The 25,401-nt window shown below is 34.9% G+C and overlaps 1 protein-coding gene across 1 annotated transcript in view; it reads right to left on the minus strand.

The window, feature by feature from the left end:
• snd1 (staphylococcal nuclease and tudor domain containing 1) overlaps positions 1-25,401 on the minus strand; it is a 234,779-nt gene that overhangs the window by 203,806 nt on the left and 5,572 nt on the right. Inside the window, exons 3-9 of the mRNA XM_073838844.1 lie at positions 22,040-22,160; positions 21,846-21,927; positions 17,912-18,072; positions 14,028-14,119; positions 13,448-13,606; positions 10,200-10,306; positions 9,737-9,827 (exon numbers count right to left, since the gene is read on the minus strand). Of these exons, the coding sequence (XP_073694945.1) occupies positions 9,737-9,827; positions 10,200-10,306; positions 13,448-13,606; positions 14,028-14,119; positions 17,912-18,072; positions 21,846-21,927; positions 22,040-22,160 (813 nt within the window). The remainder of the gene's footprint in view (positions 1-9,736; positions 9,828-10,199; positions 10,307-13,447; positions 13,607-14,027; positions 14,120-17,911; positions 18,073-21,845; positions 21,928-22,039; positions 22,161-25,401) is intronic.

Consider the following 25,401-nt stretch of genomic DNA (forward strand, 5'->3'; position numbering starts at 1 on the left):
ATATTGTTTAAACAACAATTACGATATTATCACACACCCCTAATTTAAATATTTCATTGTCTATAATTAATGCTTGTTGTCCATTTTGAAACACGACAGACATGCTGTACTGTTGTTTTAAGGACAAAAAAGAAAAATATATAACACCATGCAAGTTTGGAATCATAAGAGGTTTTTAATTTGAATTTGTTGTACAATTCATCAAATGTTTCTTGGTAACTCTCCAAACCAGCAGGTGGCTGTAGTCTACATTTATCATTAAAAAACTAAATCTTGTGCAACTAGTGCCAACGGCACAAAATGCTGCAAAAACTGTGCTGAGAGATGCTTAATGATGACTACACAATTATCTTAGTTTGCCTGCCTTAACGGTAACCGTTTGACTAAATTCTGCCCACATCTATACATCTTTTTCTTCCTGTAAGAGTGGGTGCAGCCATTTGTAAAATTCATGGGTCTGGTTTCTGGTCTCATCCGCATCAAGCTATTTTTAGCTGTACAAAACAGCTTGTTTTGCTGCTTGATACTGCAAATTGGTGGGACTTACCATGTTATTTTAATGAATTATCTTACTTATGAACACACTGGTTTGTAGTGCAAACAGTTTTAACGTTTACTGCACGTTGTTACTCTTCTCGTTATTTCCCTATAGCGGAAAATGAACCGAAAGTCTCATCCATAGGCTCACTTCCAAGCACTGTTTGTGTAACATTTACCACATTCAACAAACTGTAAGAATTCTTCACACTCAAGCTGCCTGTTAAATTTTAACACACTTTTATAAAAAACTACGATGTTCTCAACCTGTTTATTTGTTAAATATGCATCAGTCACCCTAGTATTCAGCAGTGATGTTAAGAGAGAGCACGCGAGTAGGTGTTAGAAAGAGAACGAGAGGTGGCGACCAAGTCACCGCTCCACTAGGAGGACAGGAGAGACTCACTTGTTGCCAGAGAAACGTTACTGTACCCCGCCGCCACGAGCTTACTGCGGCACAAAAGCAAACAGCTGTGAACAAAACACTTCTCCCACACTCTGTTCTCAAAAGAACAACCCTCTTCTCTTTGATTCTCTCATCCTACCACCATTACCTCACCATTTCACTCATTCAAGACAACGAAAGCGAGCCGACGGGGAACACAAAGGAACTGAGATAAAGAGAAGGCGGGAACGGTCCATCATTTTGTTTAGAGGGAAAGGAACAGGATGAGGATTAAATCAAGCACTTCGAAGGGTGCCAAAGCAACAGATCTACTAAAGAAAGGCATTGGATAAATAGCCTAGAAGGACAAGGCCCCTTTAATAAAGATGGAGAGCACTTTTTAAATTGTGACCCTGGACCACAAAACCAGTTATAAGAATCCATTTTTTGAACATTATCTGAATAAATACGTTTTCCATTGAGGTAGGGTTTGTTAGAATAGGGCAATATTTGGCCGAGATACAATTATTTGAGAATCAGGAATCTGAGGGTGGAAAAAAAATATTGAGAAAATCATCTTTAAAGTTGTCCAAATGAAGTCCTTAGGGATGCATATTACCAATCAAAAATTACTTTGATACATTTACAAAATATCTTCATGGAACATGATCTTTACTTAATATCCTAATGATTTTTGCCATAAAAGAAAAAATAATTTTGACCCATATAATGTATTATGGGTTACTGTTACAAATACACCAATGCTACTTAAGACTGGTTTTGTGGTCCAGGGTCACAATTGTGTATCCGTACAAAAGTTATTCATGATTTTAGCTTGTAGGTGGTTACAAAAACTTTGCCGTTCAATCTTGAGCATTTCTATGCACAGTGCCTTGCAAAAGTATTCATACCCCTTCATTTTTTTCCACATTTTGTTTTGTTGCAGCATTATGTTAAACTGTTTTTCCCCACAACAGTTTACACTCCATACACCATAATAATGACAAAGCAAAAACCAGATTTGCAAATTTTACAAATTTATTAAAAATAAAACACTTAAATAATTACACTGCATAAGTATTCATACCCTTAACTCCTACATAGTTGAAGCACCTTAACAGCCTCAAGTCTTTTTGGGTATGATGGGACAAGCTTTGCACATCTGCATTTGGCAATTATCTGCCATTCTTTGCCTCACCTTTTCACCTCTCAAGCTCTGTCAGCTTGGATGGGGGCTGGCAGACATTTTCTAGAGTCCTAGTTGTTCCAGTCGTCTTCAACTATGGATAATGCTTCTGTGAACCTTCAATGCAGCAGATTTTTTTCTGAACTCTTCCCAAGATCATTGCCTTAAAGCAAGTCTGTCACTGAGCTCTACAGGCAGTTATCTTGACCTCAGGACTTGGTTTTTGCTCTGAAATGCATTTTCAGCTGTTAGACCTTTTCTGAGAGGTGTGTGCCTTTCTAAATCATACTCACTCAATTGAATTTGCCACAGTTTAACTCCACTCGAAGTGTAGTCACAGCTAGAAGCAATATGAATGCTCCTGAGCTAAATTTCGAGTGTCCCAGAAAAGGGTATGAATACTTATGCAACGGGATCTTTTCAGTTTTTTATTTTTAATAAATTTGCACAAATGTTAAAAACCTATTTTTTGCTTTGCCATTATGGAGAAGGGAGTGTAGATTGATGTGGGGGAAAAGTAAATGAAAGTAGTTTAACATAAGGCAGCAACATAACAAAATGTGAAAAAATGAAGGGGTATGAATAATTTCGTAAGGCACTGTAGATACCAGGTAGTTCTCTGATAGCTCGAGTCTCTCCTTCAGTTTAAATCTATGGGATTTTTCACTGTCTAATCATTCAGAAAACTACAGATCAAAAAGACAAGCAACGTAAAGAGACTCCTAAGGTTAAAACTGGCATGTGCCACCTTTGACATGCAGGTTTTGTGACAGAATCATGTTACATTAGAGCAGAGAGGAATCATCATTCGTTACATGTGCAGGCCGCATTGGTTGCGTACATGGACCATCCACACAAGACGACAAATGTCACAAAAGCTCTGACGTTTAGAACCACGTCTGAGTATATCATATCATATCCATGTCACCTTGTATGATCATCATCTCCAAGTTATTTATTCGAGGAGTCAGTGAAGTGGAAGATGACTGGCGTTTGTGCAGGTCTGGGTAATGGATCAGATATAATCAGACCTGAACAGGCAGAGGAATGCCTCAAAAATACATGCATTATCAGATCTGAGCAAATGAAGACAAAATCATAGTCTTCAGAGGGACATGAAGAGGAAAAGAAGGATGAGGCGAATTACGACACGGACTGACAAATCGTCTGGCTTTGAACTGAAACTTCGGTGTTGAAATTAAACCGATCACTTGCAAAAATATTCGGCTGAATGCTTGGCAGTGATGTGACGGTTTATGTGGGTGTTCCTAAATGCGCTCAGTCCCAAATCAACAAGGTTACCTAAGCAAATCGGTGGTTTTATTTTTCTGTGTGGTAGTAGCTGAGCAGAAGTGGGAACTGTAAGGAGAACATTTTGCTGTTTCATTAGCAGTCACACATGCAAGGCACTTCACTGCAAGCTGCCAACAGGGATCTACAGCCCAGATCCATGACTCACTCTGGTACTGCAGCCTATTGAACGTGACAGGGAGCCACTACCACCTACAGACCATGACTAGAATTGCATCAAAAGCACACTAAGAAGCCAGAAAACACACTTTGCTCCATTTTTTGTTTATCTTGATATCTTTAGTCCCTTTTTGTTCTGCAGTTTTTCCTATCCACCTTATTCTTCAACACGGAAGTAAGTCTATGGGTGAGACTTCCAGTTCATTATCCGCTTTATGGAAATATTGAGAAGAATAACAACATGCAGTAAACAGTAAAACTGTTTGCATTACAAAGCAGTGTGGTCATAATTAAGATAATACATTAAAATAATATGGTAAGACACAGCAATTACCAATATCAAGCAGCAAAACAAGTTGTTTTGTACAGTTAAAAAAGGCTGGATGCGGATGAGACCAGAAGCTAGACCTAAAAGCAAATGTAGAAGTCTATTTATAAGTGGATACTTCCTCATATTAAAAAACATGGTATTAAGTAGCATGGTACTTCTGATAAAAGCCATAGTACTGAATGATTTACACTACCATTTAAAAGTTTGGGGTCAGTAAGATTTTATGTCTTTGAAAGAAATGTCTTATGCTCATCAAACCAGAAAAACAATGTAATATTGTGAAATGCTATAACAAAATAAAATAACCATTTACTTAAATATTTTTTAAATGCAATTTATTCCTGTGAAGGCAAAGCCGAATTTTCAGCAGCCATTTCTTCACATGATTTTGTGTCAAATGAGCCTTCAGAAATCTTTCTAATATGCAGATTTTTTTGCTTAAGAAACATTTCTTATCAAAGTCAAAATTTTCTTCCTCACATTAACGGTTTTATTTGGTTTTGAAACGCATAAATCCTTTCAACTTCATGACTCAAAAATGTCATGTGGTGGAGCCATTAAGTAAAAACTTGAATATACATGAATGTCCATATCTTAAATTATTTCCCAAAATAAAATAAAATTAAAAATTAAAAAAGTATTCACAAATAAATATAATTAAATTTGATATTTTACAAACAGAACTTACCTTGCTTTGTCATAATGTCAAATGATATAAATTAAAAAATAAAATAAAATAAAATATATCCCGTTTAATGAGGCTTTTTGTTGCTCCACATTATTTTGATTTGTTTTATTTTCGATTATTTACAATAATTTAATGCTGTAATCAAGCAGAAGTCATTTACAGTTGTGCTGCTCAGTGTAATTCTTGGAAACAGTGATTTTTATGGGATTCATTGATAAATAGCAATAAAAAACAGCATTTATTTGAAATAATAAATTTAGCAACATTACACATGCTTTCACTCACATCAATTTATTGCATCCTTGCTATAATAAAATTATTACTATATATAAGGTTTTTGTTTGTTTGTTTTTAAAAACAAAGACTTTTGAATGGTAGCGTATATGTGACCCTGGACCACAAAACCAGTCATAAGGTAAAATTTTACAAAACTGAGATGTATACATCATACGAATACTCAATAAATAAGCTTTCTATTGGTGTATGGTTTGTTAGGATAGGACAATATTTGGTCGAGATACATCTATTTGAAAATCAAGAATCTGAGGGTGCAAAAAAATCAAAATACTGAGAAAATCACCTTTAAAGTTGTCCAAATTAGGTTCTTAACAATGCATATTACTAATCAAAAATTACATTTTGATATATTTACAGTAGGAATTTTACAAAGAATCATCATGGAACATGATCTTTACTTAATTTCCTAATGATTTTTGGCATGAAAGAAAAATCTAAAATTTTGACCCATGCAATGTATTTTTGGCTATTGCTACAAATATACCCCAGCGACTTAAGACTGGTTTTGTGGTCCAGGGTCACATATAGCATGCTATTACATTAGAACTCTGAAATGTGACCCTGAACCACAAAACCAGTCATAAAGGTCAACATTTGGATTTATAAATGTTATGAAAGCTAAATAAAAACACTTTTTGATGTATGGTTTGTTATGATAGGACAAATCAAGATACAACTGTTTGAAAATCTGAAATCTGAGGGTGCAAAAAAAAAAATCTAAATATTGAGAAAATCATCTTTAAAGTTGTGCAAATTAAGTACTAAGCAATGCATATTACTAATTAAAAAAATAAGTTTTGTTTAATTTATGGTGGAAAATTTACAAAAAAAATAACTAATGGAACATAATTTTTGCTTAATATCCTAATGATTTTTGGCATAAAATAAAAATTGATAATTTGACCCATACAATGTATTTGTGGCTATTGCTACAAATATACCCATGCTACTTAAGACTGGTTTTGTGGTCCAGGGTCACATATATTAATACAAAATTGTAATTTTTTAAAATATATCTACTTACAGTTAAAGTTAAAAGTTTCCGATCATTAAATTGAAATAAACTTGAAGTTTGAAAAAAATAATAATAATAATAATAATAAATTAGTTTCACTTTGCACACACAAAGCAGCCACAGTAAAACTGTAACAATTATTCTAATAAGAAAATAACATTTAATTATTATTAATAATTATTAACAGAATACTCTTTCTGAGCACATTTGAAGGACAGGAAAGGCAAACCAATTAAATCCACTAGACCCGTATGCCAGGACACAGAAACAGCTTACAAATACTTGCCATTCTGCTTTTGTCAGTAGCTTTTTCTGTTGAGTCTCTCTCTCTCTCTCTCTCCCTCACACGCACACACACACACACTCACTCACTTAAACACACACTCGCGCACACTTTCAAAGTATATCTTCTTTCTCTCCCGGCTCAGAGAGATCTGAGGCAAGCTAAAGCTCATATAAATGTTTTATTCTTCACTTCTGGTATTTTCTGACTCAGGCAAAAACACACTTTTGTGTCTGCGGATTTTGAAACTAATTCTGTAAGCAGATTGCAGAGCAACACCTTTACATAACCAAAGGCCAAGCATGAATATTTTAAAGGTCTTGAAGTTCAGTGAAACAACCTCACTTTAAGGAGAATGAAGAAACTTTCTGCAAAAGCACAGTTGCTGACTTAGGAGAGCGAGAGCACACAGTGTCAACATATCAATTAAGAGCAGGCAGCAGCGCTTTAAACTAAGTTAACAAACCTTTCTGATGCGATCAGCACAGTCAAGTCAACATGAAGCTGCATTCATAAGAGACTTCTTTCAAAGAACAGTTAAATACATCTCACCGACCCCAAACTTACAGTAGTGTATTAAGAAAGAAAAGCAGGTCGATTTCAATTTCATGTTCAATCTTGAGTCTGAACTGTTTTTTAACATGAGGAAAGCAAATAACACTTGAAGTTATCATCTTATCCTTTCCTTGTGCATTCTAGGCCATAGATGCAAAAGCAGATATTCAGCGGTAATTTAGCAGAGGGGCGCTGAAGGCTGCAGCTGAACAGAACCGCTGAGACGGCCCAAGGCTGACTTTACAGAGTATGCAAAATGAAATGAAACACCTGAGACCTGAAAGGCCTGCTTCGCTGACAGACACAATAGAGAACAAGGCGTCAGGGAGACGAGTGTGTCAACCGCAGTCAGCACTTTAAGAGACTGCGGAGCTCAAATATTCTTCAGAAGCCTCCGTGATAAAGGAGGTTGAAGAGTGGAGACAGTCATTTGTTATCATGTTGGGACTCAGGTGGTGAAATGTCACGCTTTGCAGATGTATAAGTGTCGACCTAAACTCTGCCGATTTTGTCTTATGTTGTTTTTAGACGTTCTAAGTGAAACAAGCCTATGTCTAGAGATCAAGGGTTTGGCTGGAGGGCTCGTGGGCTGATTTTAGATCAGGATTCAGTGACCTTCAATGAGAAACATCAGAAGGGCTTTTGAAGAGTTCACAATTGCAACAGCATCTATATGAGAAATTAGTGGTATGACGGTTTTGATTTCTGACGGCTCGTTTTGTGGATCAATCACACAAGATCTGAAATTCTTTCGCAGCAGGCGCAGTAATATCACACAGCGCCTGAAATTAGTTCCCAGCTAGGTAACTTCCAACGAGGAACGCTCCCTGTGCATGCAGTTCGTCACGTTGTGCTGCGTGGTATTACTGCGCCTGCTGTATCCATATTACAGCAGCAAACTTCCTTGACTATTACGCCGGAATGGGAGTGTAGTTCCTAATCTTATCGGCCTAGAAAAATCGCATCTTTACATTTTCCGCAGGTCTTAGTACACGATATAACAGAAGAGTCAAGTTTAAAATAGGACAAATACCGAAACTCCTTGGTTATTTTTTGAATGCGATGCTATTGGTCTAATAGGATTCAATGATCTATGCTAAGCTATGCTAAAAGTGATATCGCCAGAACAGGAGAACGGCTGAATGGATTTCAAAATGGTAAAACTCAACTTATTAACTCGGGGGGAGTTAGAGAATGAGCCCATTTCCAAAAAAAGTGGAGTGTTCCTTCACGTCAGTTATTTGTATCTTTCGCTGTGGCGTGTCAAAGATTAATTTTGCCATTAATTGTAATAATTCAGAAAGATTTTAGTTTGCACAAGGAGTCTGACAACAGCCAGTGCTCCACACAGAGATCTAATCTCATTATCATCCAGTCTGTTTGGAATGACATGAAGAAACAAACTGACACAGACTAAATTCAGAAAAACTGATGTTTTCAAGATGCTTCAAGAGACCTACCTGCAAAGCTACGTGAAAACCTATGCACAAGTGCAACTAGGGCAAAAGCTGCTTTTAATGCAAAGGATGGTCACACCAAATGTTGATTTAATTTAGTTAATAGAAGTTATACTAGAGAACTGATAAAGAAAATCTATTTATGAAATTATTTTTTGATAGCATTCTCATTTTACAGCATTTTTACACAACTTTAACAGTACTGTAGCTTCGCAGCAGTAGGTTTCTTGAAGCACAGTTCTTCTGGATTTAGTCTGTCTCAGTTTTTGTTTTCTTTCTTCATGTCATTCCAGACTGACTGGATGATCATGAGAACAGATCTCTGTTTGGAGCACTGGCTGTTGTCAGACTCCTTGTGCAAACAAAAATCTCACAGTTAATGGCAAAAAGAATGCTTGGAAATCTAAACTGATATTTCCTACTGACACACTACAGCAAAAGAAAGAAATAACTGACTTAAAACCCATTTTTTGAGCTGATGAAAATACTAGTGTTCAAATAATTTTGGCCATCACTGTAAATCTTTTCAATTTCATGACTCAATGTCATTGTAAAGTCATTAAGTAAAATGTTTTTTTTTTTTCTTCTTATAACTTGAATATATGTGAACGTATATATCTTAATTATTTCCACCAAAAAAAAGTAGCCATTTTTTTTTTTATAAATTAAATATGAATTCACTAATAAATATAAATTAAACTTAAACATTTTTAAAATTAGTTCAGGTTGTAAAATGTCATGATGTTGAGTTATCTAAAATTTTAGGATGACAGTCAAGAAGGTCGACAGGGGTCCTTTGATTTGTTCTATTTTTGACTATTTATAATATTTTAAAGTTGTCATTTTTAATGTTTTAACAGATCATTTCTCCCATAATATGAAGTACAGATTACCAAAAAAAAAAAAGTAGGGCTTTTAATGAGGCTTTTTGTATTCATTTTGGCTTTCATTATTTAGATTTAATGTATTATGGAATGACTGAATGAATCTGGACAAATAAATAAGCATCATGTCATTGACCCTTATAGCAAAATTCTGTGTTATTTCACTATTAAAGGAATAGTTTGCCCAAAAAATGAAAATCCTGGCATTAATTACTCACCCTCATGTTGTTTCAAACCCTTAAGACCTTCATTCATCTTCGGAAAATAAATTCAGATATTTTAATGAAATCCGAAAGCTTTCTGACCCTGCATAGACAGCAATGCAACTAACACATTCAAGGCCCGGAATAGTAGTAAGGACGTTGTTAAAACGTTTTCTTTGCACACAAAAAGTATTCTCATAGCTTCATAAAATTAAGGTTGATCCACTAATGACACATGCACTATTTTAACAACGTCCTAACTATCTTGCCTTGAATGTGATTTGATTTTCTTCAAAAATATCTTAATTTGTGTTAGGGAGATGAACGAAGATCTTACGGGTTTGAGAACATGAGGGTGAATAATTCATAGAATTTTTATTTTTGGGTGAGCTGTCCCTTTAAGGCTGCACATACTTTCACCATGTGAGTGAGAACAAAACCTCACCTTGGCTACAAACTGTCTGTCCTTCTGGTCCAGATTGGCTGTGGGAGCAACATAGTCCTTCCAGATTCTCACTTTGCGCTCTTTCGCTGATCTGCAGGGTTTTGGAGAGAAAGAGAGAGAGAGAGATAAGGCATGAAGCACTGCATAGAGGACAGCCGCATATGCACTTAATTGGATTAAAGACACAACCTTGTGTGCTCCTATCATATTTCATTGCGATTGTGTCTAATGCTTCAGTAAGCCAGCAGGTGGGCAACAGGGCAGGTGTTCCTGTTTTTAAATGGCTGTGTGATAAGTTGCCACATTTGCTAAACTATTCTGCTGAAACATGAAGTAAGAGCAGCCCGAGACAATCTTAAGTGTTTAACAAGCTGCTCTGTCTGATCCAGCAGCCGGAACGTCAGGCATAGTTAAAATGTATAGTGAACTGGGGCTGACAACTGTCCAACTGACAAGCACTGACCGTTCTGCTGCTCTGAGCTTCTCGGCACCCTGGGTGTATACAGCCATGGACCAGTCCACACAACGAGCAAAGCCTTCCTTCAACAGCAACTCTGTGATGTTCCCGTTCTATAATGACAACACAGAGGAACACAGAAAGACATCATATTAAAGAAACTGAAGAATGGAGAAAAAAACTGATTGACAGTGTGAAGCTAACCATTAAGGTTAACGTGTATAATACTATTCATGAGCAAAACATCCTGACACATTGTGTGAAATGGATTAATAAGAACTATGACATGAAGCTTTATGCCTGTGGTTTCACAGTGAATTAATTCAATTGATCAACGATTCTTGGCACCGAAGGGCCAGAACAACATGTGCATAATACATTAAATTCTCGACCTGTAGATCCTCCCACATTGCCACAGCATAGCCTTGGTGTTTACTGCATTATTCACACTAGGGATTACAAAAGTACCAGTATATCAGCACATTTTGAAATGTACTTGAATGCTTTATATTGTTGTTAAATGTAAATGAAGTAAACAGTGCTATGACATCTTTGATCTATTTTGATTTTGTTCTACAGCTTGTAATGTTTATTTGTTCTTAAATATTCTATCTGACTGTTTACTTGTGTTGAATAATTGCTTGAGGGAACAAGGTTTAGTATTACTTCTGCTGTGGTATCAAAATTGGCATGCTTCCTTTCCCCCAAGAAAAACTTAGTTTTGACAGTCAATGTCATTGTGGTGTGCGTGTGGAATGTTAAAAACTGTATGCGGGCTGACAACTGTAAACGTAGATACTGATGATTTATTTATATCAGGTATTGTTCTGAAAACAAAAAGCAGTAGATAAACTGCAGGCTGTTATGATCTTAATGCAACCGGAACAAAACTGAAACAATGCAGCAAAACAAAAGCAAAGCAAAACAAACAGCAAAGAAAAACAAAAAGTTTGCTTTTTGATCTGGAAACAAAAAAGCAAAGGACAAACTATAAGCTACCACATACTTAATGCAACCAAAACAAAACCAAGTGAAACAAAAGCAAAACAAACAGCAAAACAAAGAAAAACAGAGTATGCTTTTTGTTCTGAAAACGAAAAAAGCAATAGATAAACTGCAGGCTATTATGTACTCAATGCAACCAAAACAAAAAGCAAAAAGCAAAACAAAGCAAAGTGAAACAAAAATAAAACAAACAGCAAAGAAAAACAAAGTTTGCTTTTTGTTCGGAAAATGAAAAAGCAATAGATAAACTGCAGGCTATGATGTACTCAATGTAACCAAAGCAAAACAAAAACAAAGCAAAAAAACAAAAAGCCAAACAAATAGTTAAACAAACTGCAAAGCAAAGAAAAACAAAGTTTGCTTTTTGTTCTGAAAACGAAAAAGCAATAGATAAACTGTAGGCTATTATGTACTCAATGCAACCAAAACAAAACAAAAAAGTGAAACAAAAGCAAAACAAACAGCAAAGCAAAGCAAAAAAAGCTTGCTTTTTGTTCTGAAAATGAAAAAGCAATAGATAAACTGCAAGCTATTATGTACTCAATGCAACCAAAACAAAAAAAAACTAAACAAAAAGCTAAACAAAAAGCAAAACAAAAGCAAAACAAACAGCAAAGCAAAAAAAGCTTGCTTTTTGTTCTGAAAACGAAAAAGCAATAGATAAACTGCAGTCTATGATGTACTCAATGCAACCAAAACAAAGCAAAAAACAAAAAGCCAAACAAAAGGTTAAACAAAAGCAAAACAAACAGCAAAGCAAAGAAAAATAAAGTTTGCTTTTTATTCTGAAAACGAAAATGTAATAGATAAACTGCAGGCTATTATGTACTCAATGCAAACAAAACAAAAACTAAAAGTGAAACAAAAGCAAAACAAACAGCAAAGCAAAGCAAAGCAAAAAAAGCTTGCTTTTTGTTCTGAAAACGAAAAAGCAATAGATAAACTGCAGTCTATGATGTACTCAATGCAACCAAAACAAAGCAAAAAACAAAAAGCCAAACAAAAGGTTAAACAAAAGCAAAACAAACAGCAAAGCAAAGAAAAATAAAGTTAGCTTTTTATTCTGAAAACGAAAATGTAATAGATAAACTGCAGGCTATTATGTACTCAATGCAACCAAAACAAAACAAAAAAGTGAAACAAAAGCAAAACAAACTACAAAGCAAAGCAAAAAAAGCTTGCTTTATGTTCTGAAAATGAAAAAGCAATAAATAAACTGCAAGTGCAAGCTATTATGTACTCAATGCAACCAAAACAAAAAAAAAACTAAACAAAAAGCTAAACAAAAAGCAAAACAAAAGCAAAACAAACAGCAAAGCAAAGCAAAGCAAAAAAAGCTTGCTTTTTGTTCTGAAAACGAAAAAGCAATAGATAAACTACAGTCTATGATGTACTCAATGCAACCAAAACAAAGCAAAAAACAAAAAGCCAAACAAAAGGTTAAACAAAAGCAAAACAAACAGCAAAGCAAAGAAAAATAAAGTTTGCTTTTTATTCTGAAAACGAAAATGTAATAGATAAACTGCAGGCTATTATGTACTCAATGCAACCAAAACAAAAAAACTAAAAGTGAAACAAAAGCAAAACAAACAGCAAAGCAAAGGGGGAAAAAAGCTTGCTTTTTGTTCTAAAATCAAAAAAGCAATAGATAAACTGCAGGCTATTATGTACTCATCGCAACCAAAACAAAGCAAAAAACAAAAAGCAAAACAAAGTGAAACAAAAATAAAACAAACAGCAAAGAAAAAAAAAGTTTGCTTTTTATTCTGAAAACGAAAAAGCAATAGATAAACTGCAGGCTATTATGTACTCAATGCAACCAAAACAAAAAGCAAAACAAAGCTAAACAAAAGCAAAACAAACAGCAAGGCAATGAAAAACAAAGCTTGCTTTTTGTTCTGAAAACTAAAAAGCAATGGACAAACTGTAAACTAGCACATACTCAAGACAACAAAAACAAAAAAAACATAGCAAAGCAAAAAGCGAAAACAAAAGCTAAACAAACAGCAAAGCTGAGTAGTTTGCTTTGTTCTGAAAACAAAAAAGCAATGAAAAAACTTTAAGCTACCGCATACTCAATGCAACCAAAACAAAAAAAAAATAAAGCAAAAAGCAAAACAAAAATCAAAATCAAGCAAAAAAATATATATACAAAAGCAAAAAAAAAAAAAATCTAGCAACACTGAAAAAGCTTAAATGGTTTACACTTTTGTTTAACTGCAGTTATTAGAGATGATGTGGCTTCATACCGGGTGCAAGATGGTCCCCAGAATGACCTGGTTGGGACAGGACTCCAAAATTATTTGCACATCTCTCTGAAGAAGTCGTGACTCCGTGAAGAACTTTGCCTCAGCTGCAAAGGGCTCGGGGGTCTCTGTGCCATCTGCCTCCCGTTTAAACGTAGGGCACTAGAAACACACATTACAGAAAATATACACTGTCTGAAATCTCCTGGGAAATACTAAGTAAGTAACAATCGCCAGAAAACAAATCACAAAAATTCTTTATGAAGAATGTAAACCCTTTCCTAAAAAGCCACTGAGTGAATATTCTAGTTCTACCAGCAACACGTTTAATTTAGCACAGTTATGGAGTTCATTTTTTTCATGATTAGTAAGATTAAGCAGTAAGATGGTCTACTGAATTCATGGAGCAGGTTTGGTCTAGGAAAACCTAGAGGGAATCCCTCAAGGCTAGTCATCAAGAGATACATAGAAATGAACTAATAAGAAACTGAGAAATCCTGAGAAATATTGGTCTCAGGGGTTCTACCGAAATAAATTGGGTTTCTTTTATTCATAGCATTACATAGAGAAGGAATGAACTCACCTTGACTCCAGACAACATGACTGTCACCAGATAGTAGTCGGGCAGAAGCAGCGCCCGTACCATACAGCCATCACGCACGTGTTCAATAATGGCTGTATGAGGGAAAAGATAGACAGAGTTAATAAATGACAAAAAAAAGTTTTTCAAAATTCTTTGAAGTTCAAAAGAACTGCATTTAAAAAAAAAAAAAAAAAAAAAAAAAAAAATGTACATACACCATTGCAGAATCTGCAAAATGGTAATTATTTTACCAAAATAATAGGGATCGTACAAAATGCATATTATTTTTATTTAGTACTGACCTAAATAAGATTTCACATAAAAGACATTTACATATAGTCCACAAGAGAAAATAATAATTACTTTTATAAAAATGTTTACATACACTTGATTCTTAATACCGTGCTGTTAACTGAATAATCCACAGCTGTGTTTTTGTTTAGTTTTTTGGTTTGTTTAGTCCCTTGTTTGTTCTGAACAGTTAAACTGCCTGCTTCAGAATATCCCACAAATTCTTTAATTTTCCAGCATTTTTGTGTATTTGAACACTTTTGTGTATTTGCTCAACTCATATGCAACTATTACAGAAGTTTCAAAAGCTCTCTGAGGCTTCAGAAGAAAACACGCTGCATTAAGAGCCGGGGGTGAAAACTTTTTGAATTTGAAGATCAGGGTAAATTTAACTTATTTTGTATCTTCTGTAGCTTCTGAAGGGCAATACTAAATGAAAAAATATATTTAGGCAAAATAAGAAAAAAATTACATTCTGTTCAAAAGTTTTCACCCCCAGCTCTTAATGCATTGTGTTTTCTTTCTGAAGCATCAGTGAGCATTTTAACCTTTTGTAATAATTGCGGTTGTCCTCATTGTGAAAAGATGGATCTCAAAATCATACAGCCATTGTTGGAAAGGGTACAAATACACAAAAATGCTGTAAAAACCAAAAAAATTGTGGGACCTGGAATTTTTTTCTGAAGAACAGCAGGCAGTTTAACTGTTCAGGACAAACTCACAAAAAAAAAAAAAAAACAGCTGTGGATCATTTAAGTAACAACATTAAGAATCAAGCGTATGTAAACTTTTGAAGGGGGTCATTTTTATAAATTCAACTATTATTTTCTCTTATGGACTATATGCAAACATCTCTTATGTGAAATATCTTATTCAGGTCAGTACTAATTAAATAAAAATGTTAAAAAACATGCATTTTGCATGATCCCTTTTATTTTGGTAAAACAATTAACATTTTGCAGATTCTGCAAGGCGTATGAAAACTTCAACTATGTGAAATAAAAATCTTTTATAACATGACTTTACTACTTTTAAACAGTTAATAATGCTTAAAAATCTCACTGACAACAAACTTTTGAATGGTATTGTCCAAAATTAAACATCACTGTTTGTAATGTAAGAAAAAAATAATATTCATGCTGAATTACAGAATGATGAACTCTCGTCAACCACTGTAATTCAGTATGTTAATTTGACCCTAACTTTCATCGCCCAATAATTTCAAATTGCTAGCCCACTTCGCACAAAGTTCATGTGGTGTCACAGCATGTGGGCAGCTGCTAGTATGTAAACAGGCCACTCCAGTTCCGCATGGTGCTCACTTTTGAAGAGAACAACAAATTGGCATGTTTAAAAATCACTTGGCATTACTGCACAGCAAGAGCTGTGAAATAATTTGCTAAGAAGGTGAACCACAGCCACGCCGGTAAGGGTCATGTGGCCAAGTGTGTTTAAATTCAATATTCCGAACAATGTCGCAACTCTGACTTCTGATTAGCATCTAATAAGCTTGTTAGCGAAGAGGGGAAACAGGGCACATTTCTATAGCATTTAATGACTCGGTTGTTCATTTGCAGCGAGCTGGCTAGCGCTCTGATAGAGGATAACTCTCATCAGGGATAGTATTCAGTTTAAATAGGAGAAATGAGTGGAGTGCAGAGCTGTGAAATGAAAAAAAAAGGGCTTTGGAAGAAATGTGAAACAGAGAGAATTGAGTGTTTTAAAGGAACAAAAATGTACAGATAATTTACTCACCCCCTTGTCATCCAAGATGTTCATTTCTTTCTTTCTTCTGTCGATAAGAAATTACGTTTCTTGAGGAAAACATTTCAGGAATTATCTCCATATAATGGATTTCAATGGTGCTCCCAAGTTTGAACTTCCAAAATGCAGTTTAAATGCAGCTTCAAAGGGCTCTAAACAATCTCAGCCGATGAAGAAGGGTCTTATCTAATCTATTTTCGAAACAAATTGACATTTTATATACTTTTTAACCTCAAATGCTCATCTTGTCTAAGTCTGCGTGAACTCGGTCAATACAGTTAGGGTATTTCGAAAAACTCCTGTCTCGTTTTCTACTTCAGCATCAAAATTGCTACATCACTGTTTTACCTTTTTTTTGGAAAGGGTGTTTGATCTACTTTGCAAACACTGGATCAGTACTTCTGCAGTGATTTAGAACGATTTTGAAGTTGGAAAAGAAAACGAGATGGGAGTTTTTCGATAACCTAACTGTATTGGCAGACTCAGACAAGATGAGCGTTTGAGGTTAAAAAAAGTATTTAATTGTCAATGTGTTTCGAAAATGACAGATCGTTTTGCTAGATAAGACTATTCTTCCTTAGCTGGAAACATTTAGAGCCATTTGAGGCTGCATTTAAACATTCAAACTTGGGGGCATCATTGATATCCATTATATAGAGACAATTCCTGATTTTTTCCCCTCAAGAAACAATTTCTTATCGACTGAAGAAGGAAAGTCACAAACATCTTGGATGACAAGGGGGGTGAGTAAATTATCTGTACATTTTTGTTCTGGTAGTAGACTTCTACTCTAATGCGTTTAATTTCAGCTTCAGTTTGATGAAAATGCATGCCATCAATTAAAATTTCAGGGATTCCATTTTATTGTCCACTAGGTATTATTACATATTTTTTAAATAAACATCAATATTAAAAAAAAATAAAAAAATCTAATACATTTTTTGATACATTAAAATATTACATTAAATAACTAGATCATTTATGTAGAATATTTATGTTTATTTGTGAATAACACTAATAAGTTTGGGATAAGTAAGATTTTTAATGTTTTTAAAGAAGTTTCTTATGCTCACCAAGGCTGCATATGTTCGATCAAAAATTTTGAAAAATCTGTAATATTGCGAAATATTATTTCAATGCAAAATAATTATTTTCTATGTGAATATTTTTTAAAAATGTAATTTATTCCTGTGATGCAAAGCTCAATTTTCAGCATCATCACTCTAGTCTTCAGTGTCACATGGTCCTTCAGAAATCATTCTAATATGCCGATTTATTATGTTATGTTATTTTTCAGGATTCTTTGATAAATAAAAGTTAAAAAGAAAAGCATTTAAAATAGAAATCGTTTGTAACAATATAAACTACCATCTAAAGGTTTGGGGTCAGTAAAATTTTAATCTTTCTTTTTTTTTAAAGAAATAAAAAAAAAATATTCAGCAAGGATGTGTTAAATGGATAAAAAGTGATAGTAAAACACTTACATAGTTAGAAAAGATTTCCATTTTGAATAAATGCTGTTCATTTTAAAAACATAAAAACAGTATAAGAGAATTCTTTAAAGAAACATTACAAGACAGACTTTTTTTAAAGCTTGCAAATATTTAAAGTGTTAATAGCTTTTTAAAATCATAGAGACTCTAATTTAGTCAATGTACTGCCTTTCCCCACTCGTTAAAATCAGATGAGGTTTTTTATTAGTAAATTTGCATTTATGAATATGAAATTTGAACTTGATCTTGAACATTAGTGATTTTTGCCCCAGCATTGCTGTACACTGGCCCTAAAGAATACCATGTGTGACCTACAAACAAAGTTTCACATCTTACCATTGACTGGTTTCTGATGGAGGGAGTCCACAAAGTTGCGAGGACTCTCGATGGTATACTTCAGATCTCGAATGGTGTGGGAACCTCCACCTTCAGACCACAGACCCTTTTTAGAAGACTTGGCTTGGTCCTCCAAATCACACAGTCTGGCCTGCTCAGGACTGAAACACACAGAAAGTCCAGTAAAGATCAAATTACAGACCGCAGAGTTTACCACAAGAGTTTGGAGAACTAAAAATAAGACGAGATCATTTTAGCCCGCCTTTCTTTCCTCTCCGGACTTCAACGCGCTGAGCAACAGATGTAGAGGTCTCTTACGGAGAGCTGCCCCTTTCTGAGGCCTTGATAAGCTCTTCAAATGAGTTTGTTCATTATCAAAAGCCAACACATGTTTCAATTAATTTTTCTGTTGTTCTAAAAGCCATCATTATCTTTAAGGGGAATTAAACAGCCTGACCACGGCAGACACTCGTCAGATTTTTTTAATAAGGCTCTATCAGTTTAAGTAGCACTGGCTTTAATAACGAACAGACTTAAAGAGGCGAGACAGACAGACAGAACGAACGAGAGAGAGATGAATCAGAATCTATGATGAAAACTGTGGGTGAAAAAAAAAAATGTGGGTGGTGAAAGTCTTAAATTAAAGACCCAGTCGGACTAGCGACTTTGTCAATGATGTATTAGCCCTTCCTTTAATGTCTTGGCCCGGACAACAAACAAATTATAAAATTAAATTATGAATTATGGGTGTTTTGATGGTTTGATGGCAGAGATTGAATATTTAAACACATACATGATAATTTAATTTTCAGTGTATTCATGTCTCACTGAAACTAGATGAAAAGACAAGACTCAAAGTGTCTTTTAGATATATATCAGATCTACTGTGGACGAGCACGCATTCTGAATTTCTAATTGGCGCTTCTCTATATTAAAGGGATAGTTCGCCCAAAAATGAAAATTGTCAATAATTGCTCACCCTCATGTCGCTCCAAACCCGTAAGGCCTTGGTTCATCTTTGGAACACAAATTAAGATATTTTGGTGAAATCCGAGAGCTTTTTGACCCTGCATAGACAGCAATGCAACTGAGACGTTCAAGGCCCAAAAAGGTAGTAAGCTCATCCATAAAATAGTCCACGTGACTTCATTCAATGAAGCTACGAGAATACTTTTTGTAGAATTTATTCAACAATTTCTTCTCTTAAGTGTTAGTCTTACTACCTTGCTGGGCCGTAAAATACTTCAGTTGCTTTGCTGTCTACGCAGGGTCCGAAAGCTCCCAGATTTTACCTAAAAAATGTCTTAATTTGCATTCTGAAGACGAACAAAGGTCGGGTTTGGAACGACATGAGGGTGAGTAATTAATGATACAATTTCCATTTATGAGTAAACTATCCATTTAGGATTAATTTAATGCATCTGAGATTTGAATTTTGCTTAAAACCCACCTACACAAGATACTAACACTGACTTGGCACACCTTTGGGAAAGATCTTTAGCTAAAATACAACCCCTTTCACAAAGCCAGACTTTTTTTGGACGTCTCTAGTCTAGTCAGCAATGCATTCTGGCCTCAAACTAAAACGAACACTGTTACTTTATAGTATTATATACACTACCAGTCAAAAGTTTTTGAACAGTAAGATGTTAAATGTTTTTTAAAGAAGTCTTTTCTGCTCACCAAGCCTGCATTTATTTCATCCGAAGTACAACAAATACAATAAAAGCTTGAAATATTTTTACTATTTAAAATAACTGTTTTCTATTTGAATATATTTAAAAAGCAAAATTTCCAGCATCATCAATCCAGTTCTCAATGTCACATGATCCTTTTAGAAATCATTCTAATATTCTGACTTGCTGTTCAAGAAACAATTTTACTATTATTATCAATATTTAAAACAGTTGAGTAAATTCTTTTCAGGATTTTTGATGAACAGAAAAATCCTAAAATCATTTATTTAAAATAAAAAGCTTTTGTAACATTATAGACTATACTATTAAAAAGCTTGTAATCAGTTTTTGTTTTTTTGGGGGACGAAATAATAGAAATGAATGCTTTAAATTGATCAATAGTGATGATAAAGACATTTATAATGTTACAAAAGATTTCCGTTTCAGATAAATGCTTGTTCTGAACTTTCTATTCAACGAAGAAATTCTTGGCTGAATAAAAAGATCCAAAGATCATTTATCTGAAATAAAAAGCTTCTGTAAAATTATACACTACGGCCCGGTTTCACAGACAGGCCTTAGACTAAGCCAGGAATCCAGGATTAGCAGATAGTTCAATTAGGATATTTAAGTAATTTTTATAAACATGCTTAGAAAAAAACATTACTGGTGTGCATCTTGAGACAAAACAAAGGCGCCGATATATTTTTAGATCAGTCAGTGCAAGTTTCTTTCAGTTCAAACAGCTCAGACTTAACATTTTAGTCTAGGACTAGGCTTAAGCCTTGTCTGTGAAACCGGGGGTATATCATTCAAAAGCCTTGATTCAGTACAATTTTGAAAAGAAATAGAAAATTAATACTTTTATTTAGCAAGGATGCTTTAAATTGATCAAAAGTGATGATAAAGACATTTATAATGTTACAAAAGTTCTGATTATTATGATTTCTGAAGGATCATGTGACTGGAGTAATTCAGCTTTAGCTTTGAAATCATGTACACATTTAAAATATATTCAAATAGAAAACAGTTATTTTAAATAGAAAAAATATTTCAAAATATCTAATCTGATCACTTATACGTCAACCTAATTCCGTTCAAACTTTATTTCATTTCTAAGTGGACTGATAAAAACACATCAATTCGACTAAATTGCATTACAGTCTGGCAATTTCATGGGCCCTCGTGAAAATTTCCAGTTTTACGTGCAATATTCATCACATGCTCAGCAAACAGACTGCGGGCGGCTCATGGGAGACTAGGACGCCGGCACGTCTAATGGACACAAACAAAAAGCTCGCAATATTCAAACCAGCCATCTGGGTTCATCTGCCCTCTTTTTCCGACATGCAAAATGACGAGACACGGGACAGATGTTAATACCCGACTCTTATTTAAAAACTCACTCATGTAGTAACAGACGAGGCTGGTAAAGCAAATGTCAAAGAAAAGTCGCTTTCTGCCTATTAAACGACAAGCCCAAAGCTCCAATTATCTAAGCCTTCATAAATTTTAACTACAGGAAATAAGGGGCTGCCAAATCTCAGCAGCCATCTTGAGCTGTCTTTGTCTAGTAAAGTTTTATTTTCCTTTATCTTTTCAAAAGCGAGCGCAAAAGCGTGTCAGGGAGAGGAGTGGGCATCCTTCCCAACTCGGCTGTGCCTAATTGAGAGCTGGTGGGCAGAGCGCAACCCAGGTTTAAACACGACTCCTTTGGAGATTATGATAGCCGATCCAGTGGGCTGTGATGGGCCACAGCAGGCCTGGCTAATGAGAAGGCTGTTCAGGGGCTATGGAGAGAACAGTGGGTCTAACACCACCGTCTCCTGTGGGGAAAATGAGCCTAAAGCAAACCGATTCCACTGGCAATTGTTCAGGGCCATTTCACAGAGTGGGCCGCATACGCATCATTAAGTCCCAAAAGCTTAGGACAATATTACATCGCTTCTAGCCAGAGGGAGATGGGCGGACAAACAGGACGTGTAATGAGCAGATGTGACCAGAAGAGGGAGTGAGAGATCAAACAGAGAAATATGATAAGCAATAACATCTTTTAAGTGTCTAAGTAACTACATTAAAGGCAAACACTGCCCCCTGCAGGATAAATAATGTCTTTTTACAATACAACCACTGTGAAAACACAAATGACCTCAGCCGAAGGCAAAAAACACAGCCAGCATTGTGGAAGGGCTTCGACAATAGGTCCAAGAACCGTACTGACACCGCTTGGGGAAAGAGAAAACACTCAGGGGTCTTACTTGTTTCCTCTGATGCCTTCTCTGCGAACTGTGGCGAGACCTTCGGCCACCAGAGACTCTGCGATATTTTCTCCTGAGGTGTCTTTGGAGAGAGATCAAATGTGTAACTATAACAACACCACAATAAACACCCACATTTCAGATCAGCACTGTTGCAGTGAGATTCTTTTTGGCGAAACATAAACAGCATTCACCTTTTCCCAGGTAGACCATGCCGTACTCCCTGCCCTGAGGGGTTTTGTTCTCCACAGTGAAGCAGACTTCTTTGCCGATTACCTTCTTGCGCATGAACTCTCGTGCCTGGAAAGCCCATGGCTGCAAAAAAAAAAAAAAAAGCAGCTATTTACAGCCATTCAGCACTGGAGGATGTGCATTAGCAACTAAAAAGAGCTTCTATTCACTCAAGTGAGAATGAAAATGTACTAAGACAAATATATAAATCACTTGCAAAAAAAGTGGTTTAGCGAGATGTAGAAATTAAGAAATATAATGGATTTATTTACTAAAGAAAAAGGTCAGAAGATGCCGAGCGTAACAAAAATTTACAGATAATGTACTCACCCCCTTGTTATCCAAGATGTTAATGTCTTTCTTACTTCAGTCGTAAAGAAATTATGTTCTTTGAGGAAAACATTTCAGGATTTCTCTCCATATAATAGACTTCTATGGTGCCCCCGAGTTTGAACTTCCAAAATGCAGTTTAAATGCAGCTTCAAAGGACTCTAAACAATCCCAGCTGAGGAAGAAGGGTTTTATCTAGCGGAACGATCAGTTATATTCTAAAAACATTTACAGTTTATATATTTTTTTAAAGAGTACAGAGTACACACAGAGCTAGACAAGATGAGCATTTGAGGTTAAAAAGTATATAAATTGTAATTTAAAGAAAATAACCGATCATTTTGCTAGGATAAGACCCTTATTTCCTCGGCTGTGATCGTTTAGAGCCCTTTGAAGCTGCATTTTGGAAGTTCAAATTTGGGGGCACCATAGAAGTCCATTATATGGAGAGAAATCCTGAAATGTTTCTCTCAAAAAACAATTTCCTTACAACTAAAGAAAGAAAGACATGAACATCTTGGATGACAAGGGGGTGAGTACATTCTCTGTAATTTTTTGTTCTGCAAGTGAACTACTCTTATTAGAAAATACGCTGTAGATCAAACAGCAAAATTCAACATTACTTATAAAAGAAAGTAATGCTGAATTAAGACGTTAAACTTATTAATGTTTGTAGTCATTTTATAGTGGGTTCACATAATATACACTACAAGACTGATATTAATAGGGTTTGTCTAAAGATTTGTATGCAAATGTAGGAATGTCACAGTTAATGTTTGATAGAAATACAAATATAAACATACACAATAGCCTGATTTGGGTTATTTTATCTTTAAAGGATTAGCTCACTCCAGAATTAAAATTTCCTGATAATTTACTCAGCCTGTGTCATCTAAAACATTCATGTCTTTCTTTCTTCAGTTGAAAGAAATTAAGGTTTTTGAGGAAACATTCCAGGATTTTTATCCATATGTGACCCTGGACCACAAAACCAGTCATAAGGTAAAATTTTACAAAACTGAGATGTATACATCATATGAAAGCTCAATAAATAGGCTTTCTATTGATATATGGTTTGTTAGGATAGGACAATAATTGGCCCGAGATACATCTATTGGAAAATCTGGAATCTAAGGGTGCAAAAAATATCAAAATACTGAGAAAATCACCTTTAAAGTTGTCCAAATTAAGTTCTTAATGCATATTACTAATCAAAAATTACATTTTGATAGGTTTACAGTAGGAATTTTACAAAAAAATCTTCATGGAACATGATCTTTACTTAATATCCTAATGATTTTTGACATAAAAGAAAAATCAATAATTTTGACCCATACAATGTATTTTTGGCTATTGCTACAAATATACCCCAGCGACTTAAGACTGGTTTTGTGGTCCAGGGTCACATATAATGAACTTCAATGTGGATCAAAAAGGTCCAAATTGCAGTTTTAAAGGGCTCTAAACGATCCCAGCCAAGGAATAAGGGTCTTATCTAGTGAAATGATCGGTAAAAATAAAAGATGCATGTACTTTTTACCCACAATAGCTCCAACTTCACACATTATGTAGTCACATTTGAAAGGTCATGCATGATGTAGGTGGAAATACAGACTCAGTGTTTATAAAGCGAACTTGCAAAGAAAGTCAAACACCCCTTATAAAAAAAAACTAAAACAACAAATGTTGAATGATGATGTTGATGAGTTTTTCGCCCTAGCCTACCTTTTTGAACCGAAGTACAGGTGAAAAACTAGAACTAGTGCAAGACGAGCATTTGTAGTTTTAAAATTATATAAACTTTTTTTTTTTCTAGATAAGACCTTTGAAGCTGCACTAAAAACCGCAAGTTGGACCTTCAACCCGCTGATCCCCACTGAAGTCCAATATATGGAGAAAAATCCTGAAATGTTTTCCTCAAAAACGTACTTTCTTTTCATATCTATTCGACTGAAGAAAGACAGACATGAAAATCTTGGATCACATTGGGGGGGTGAGTAAATTATCTGGATATTTATCTAGAAAAGTGAACTAATTCTTTAAGTATGATGTGCACATACCTTTCATTTAAAAGTTTGGTTTTGTTAAGACTATAATGTTTTTGTTTTTTTTTGTTTTTTTTTTGCTCATGAAGGCTTGTGAAAAACACAGTAAAAGTAATGTTGCAACCCTCCATTCACACAATACTAATAGAATCTAATAGAATAGAAAAGTAATTTTTTTGTTTACTCGCCAGACTAGATCAGGTCTGATGAGCTGCTGGGATAATTAATAATATTAAATCACGCTGTCTGCATTTGTTTATCTGCTGAAATCAAACGAGGATGGTAATAGGTGTTTTTATATTAGTTCCACCCACTGCTGAAGGAACAGGCTGTGGCTGTTCTGTTCTGCTTTTTTCTTAAAGGCTGAATAATTCTGAACCAACTCAACCATTTGAAAGGAAAATATAACAAAGAATACCATTTACATGGTGCATGTAAATTCCGCATGGCACGCAAGGCTCTCTCACTTGCGCTTTCTTTTTGTGTGTGTGAAACACAAAGCGCTCTCACCCGAGCCACAGTGAGTCGGAGGCTACACACTTGAGTTAAGATGGGTTAAATACATCACATATCCATTGATATCAATGAAAACAGAGTGCTTTAATGACTGAGTCAAACTCTCACACACTCAGAGTGTTCAATTATACGCAAGTGAAAATATGCACCACCAGTCAAAAGTTTTTGAAAAGTAAAATTGTAATGTTTTTTAAAGAATACTCTTCTGCTCACCAAGCCTGCATTTATTCGATTCAAGATACAGCAAAAGCAGCAATATTGTGAAATATTTTTACTATTTACAATAACTCCTTTTTATTTGAATATATTTTAAAACGTAATTTATATCGTGATCAAAGCTACATTTTCAGCATAATTACTCCAGCCTTCAGTGTCACATGATCCTTCAGAAATCATTATAACATGCTGATTTGCTGTTCAAGAAACAGTTTTTA

The sequence above is a fragment of the Garra rufa genome, chromosome 4 (assembly GCF_049309525.1).
Source record: "Garra rufa chromosome 4, GarRuf1.0, whole genome shotgun sequence".
Taxonomy (NCBI): domain Eukaryota; kingdom Metazoa; phylum Chordata; class Actinopteri; order Cypriniformes; family Cyprinidae; genus Garra; species Garra rufa.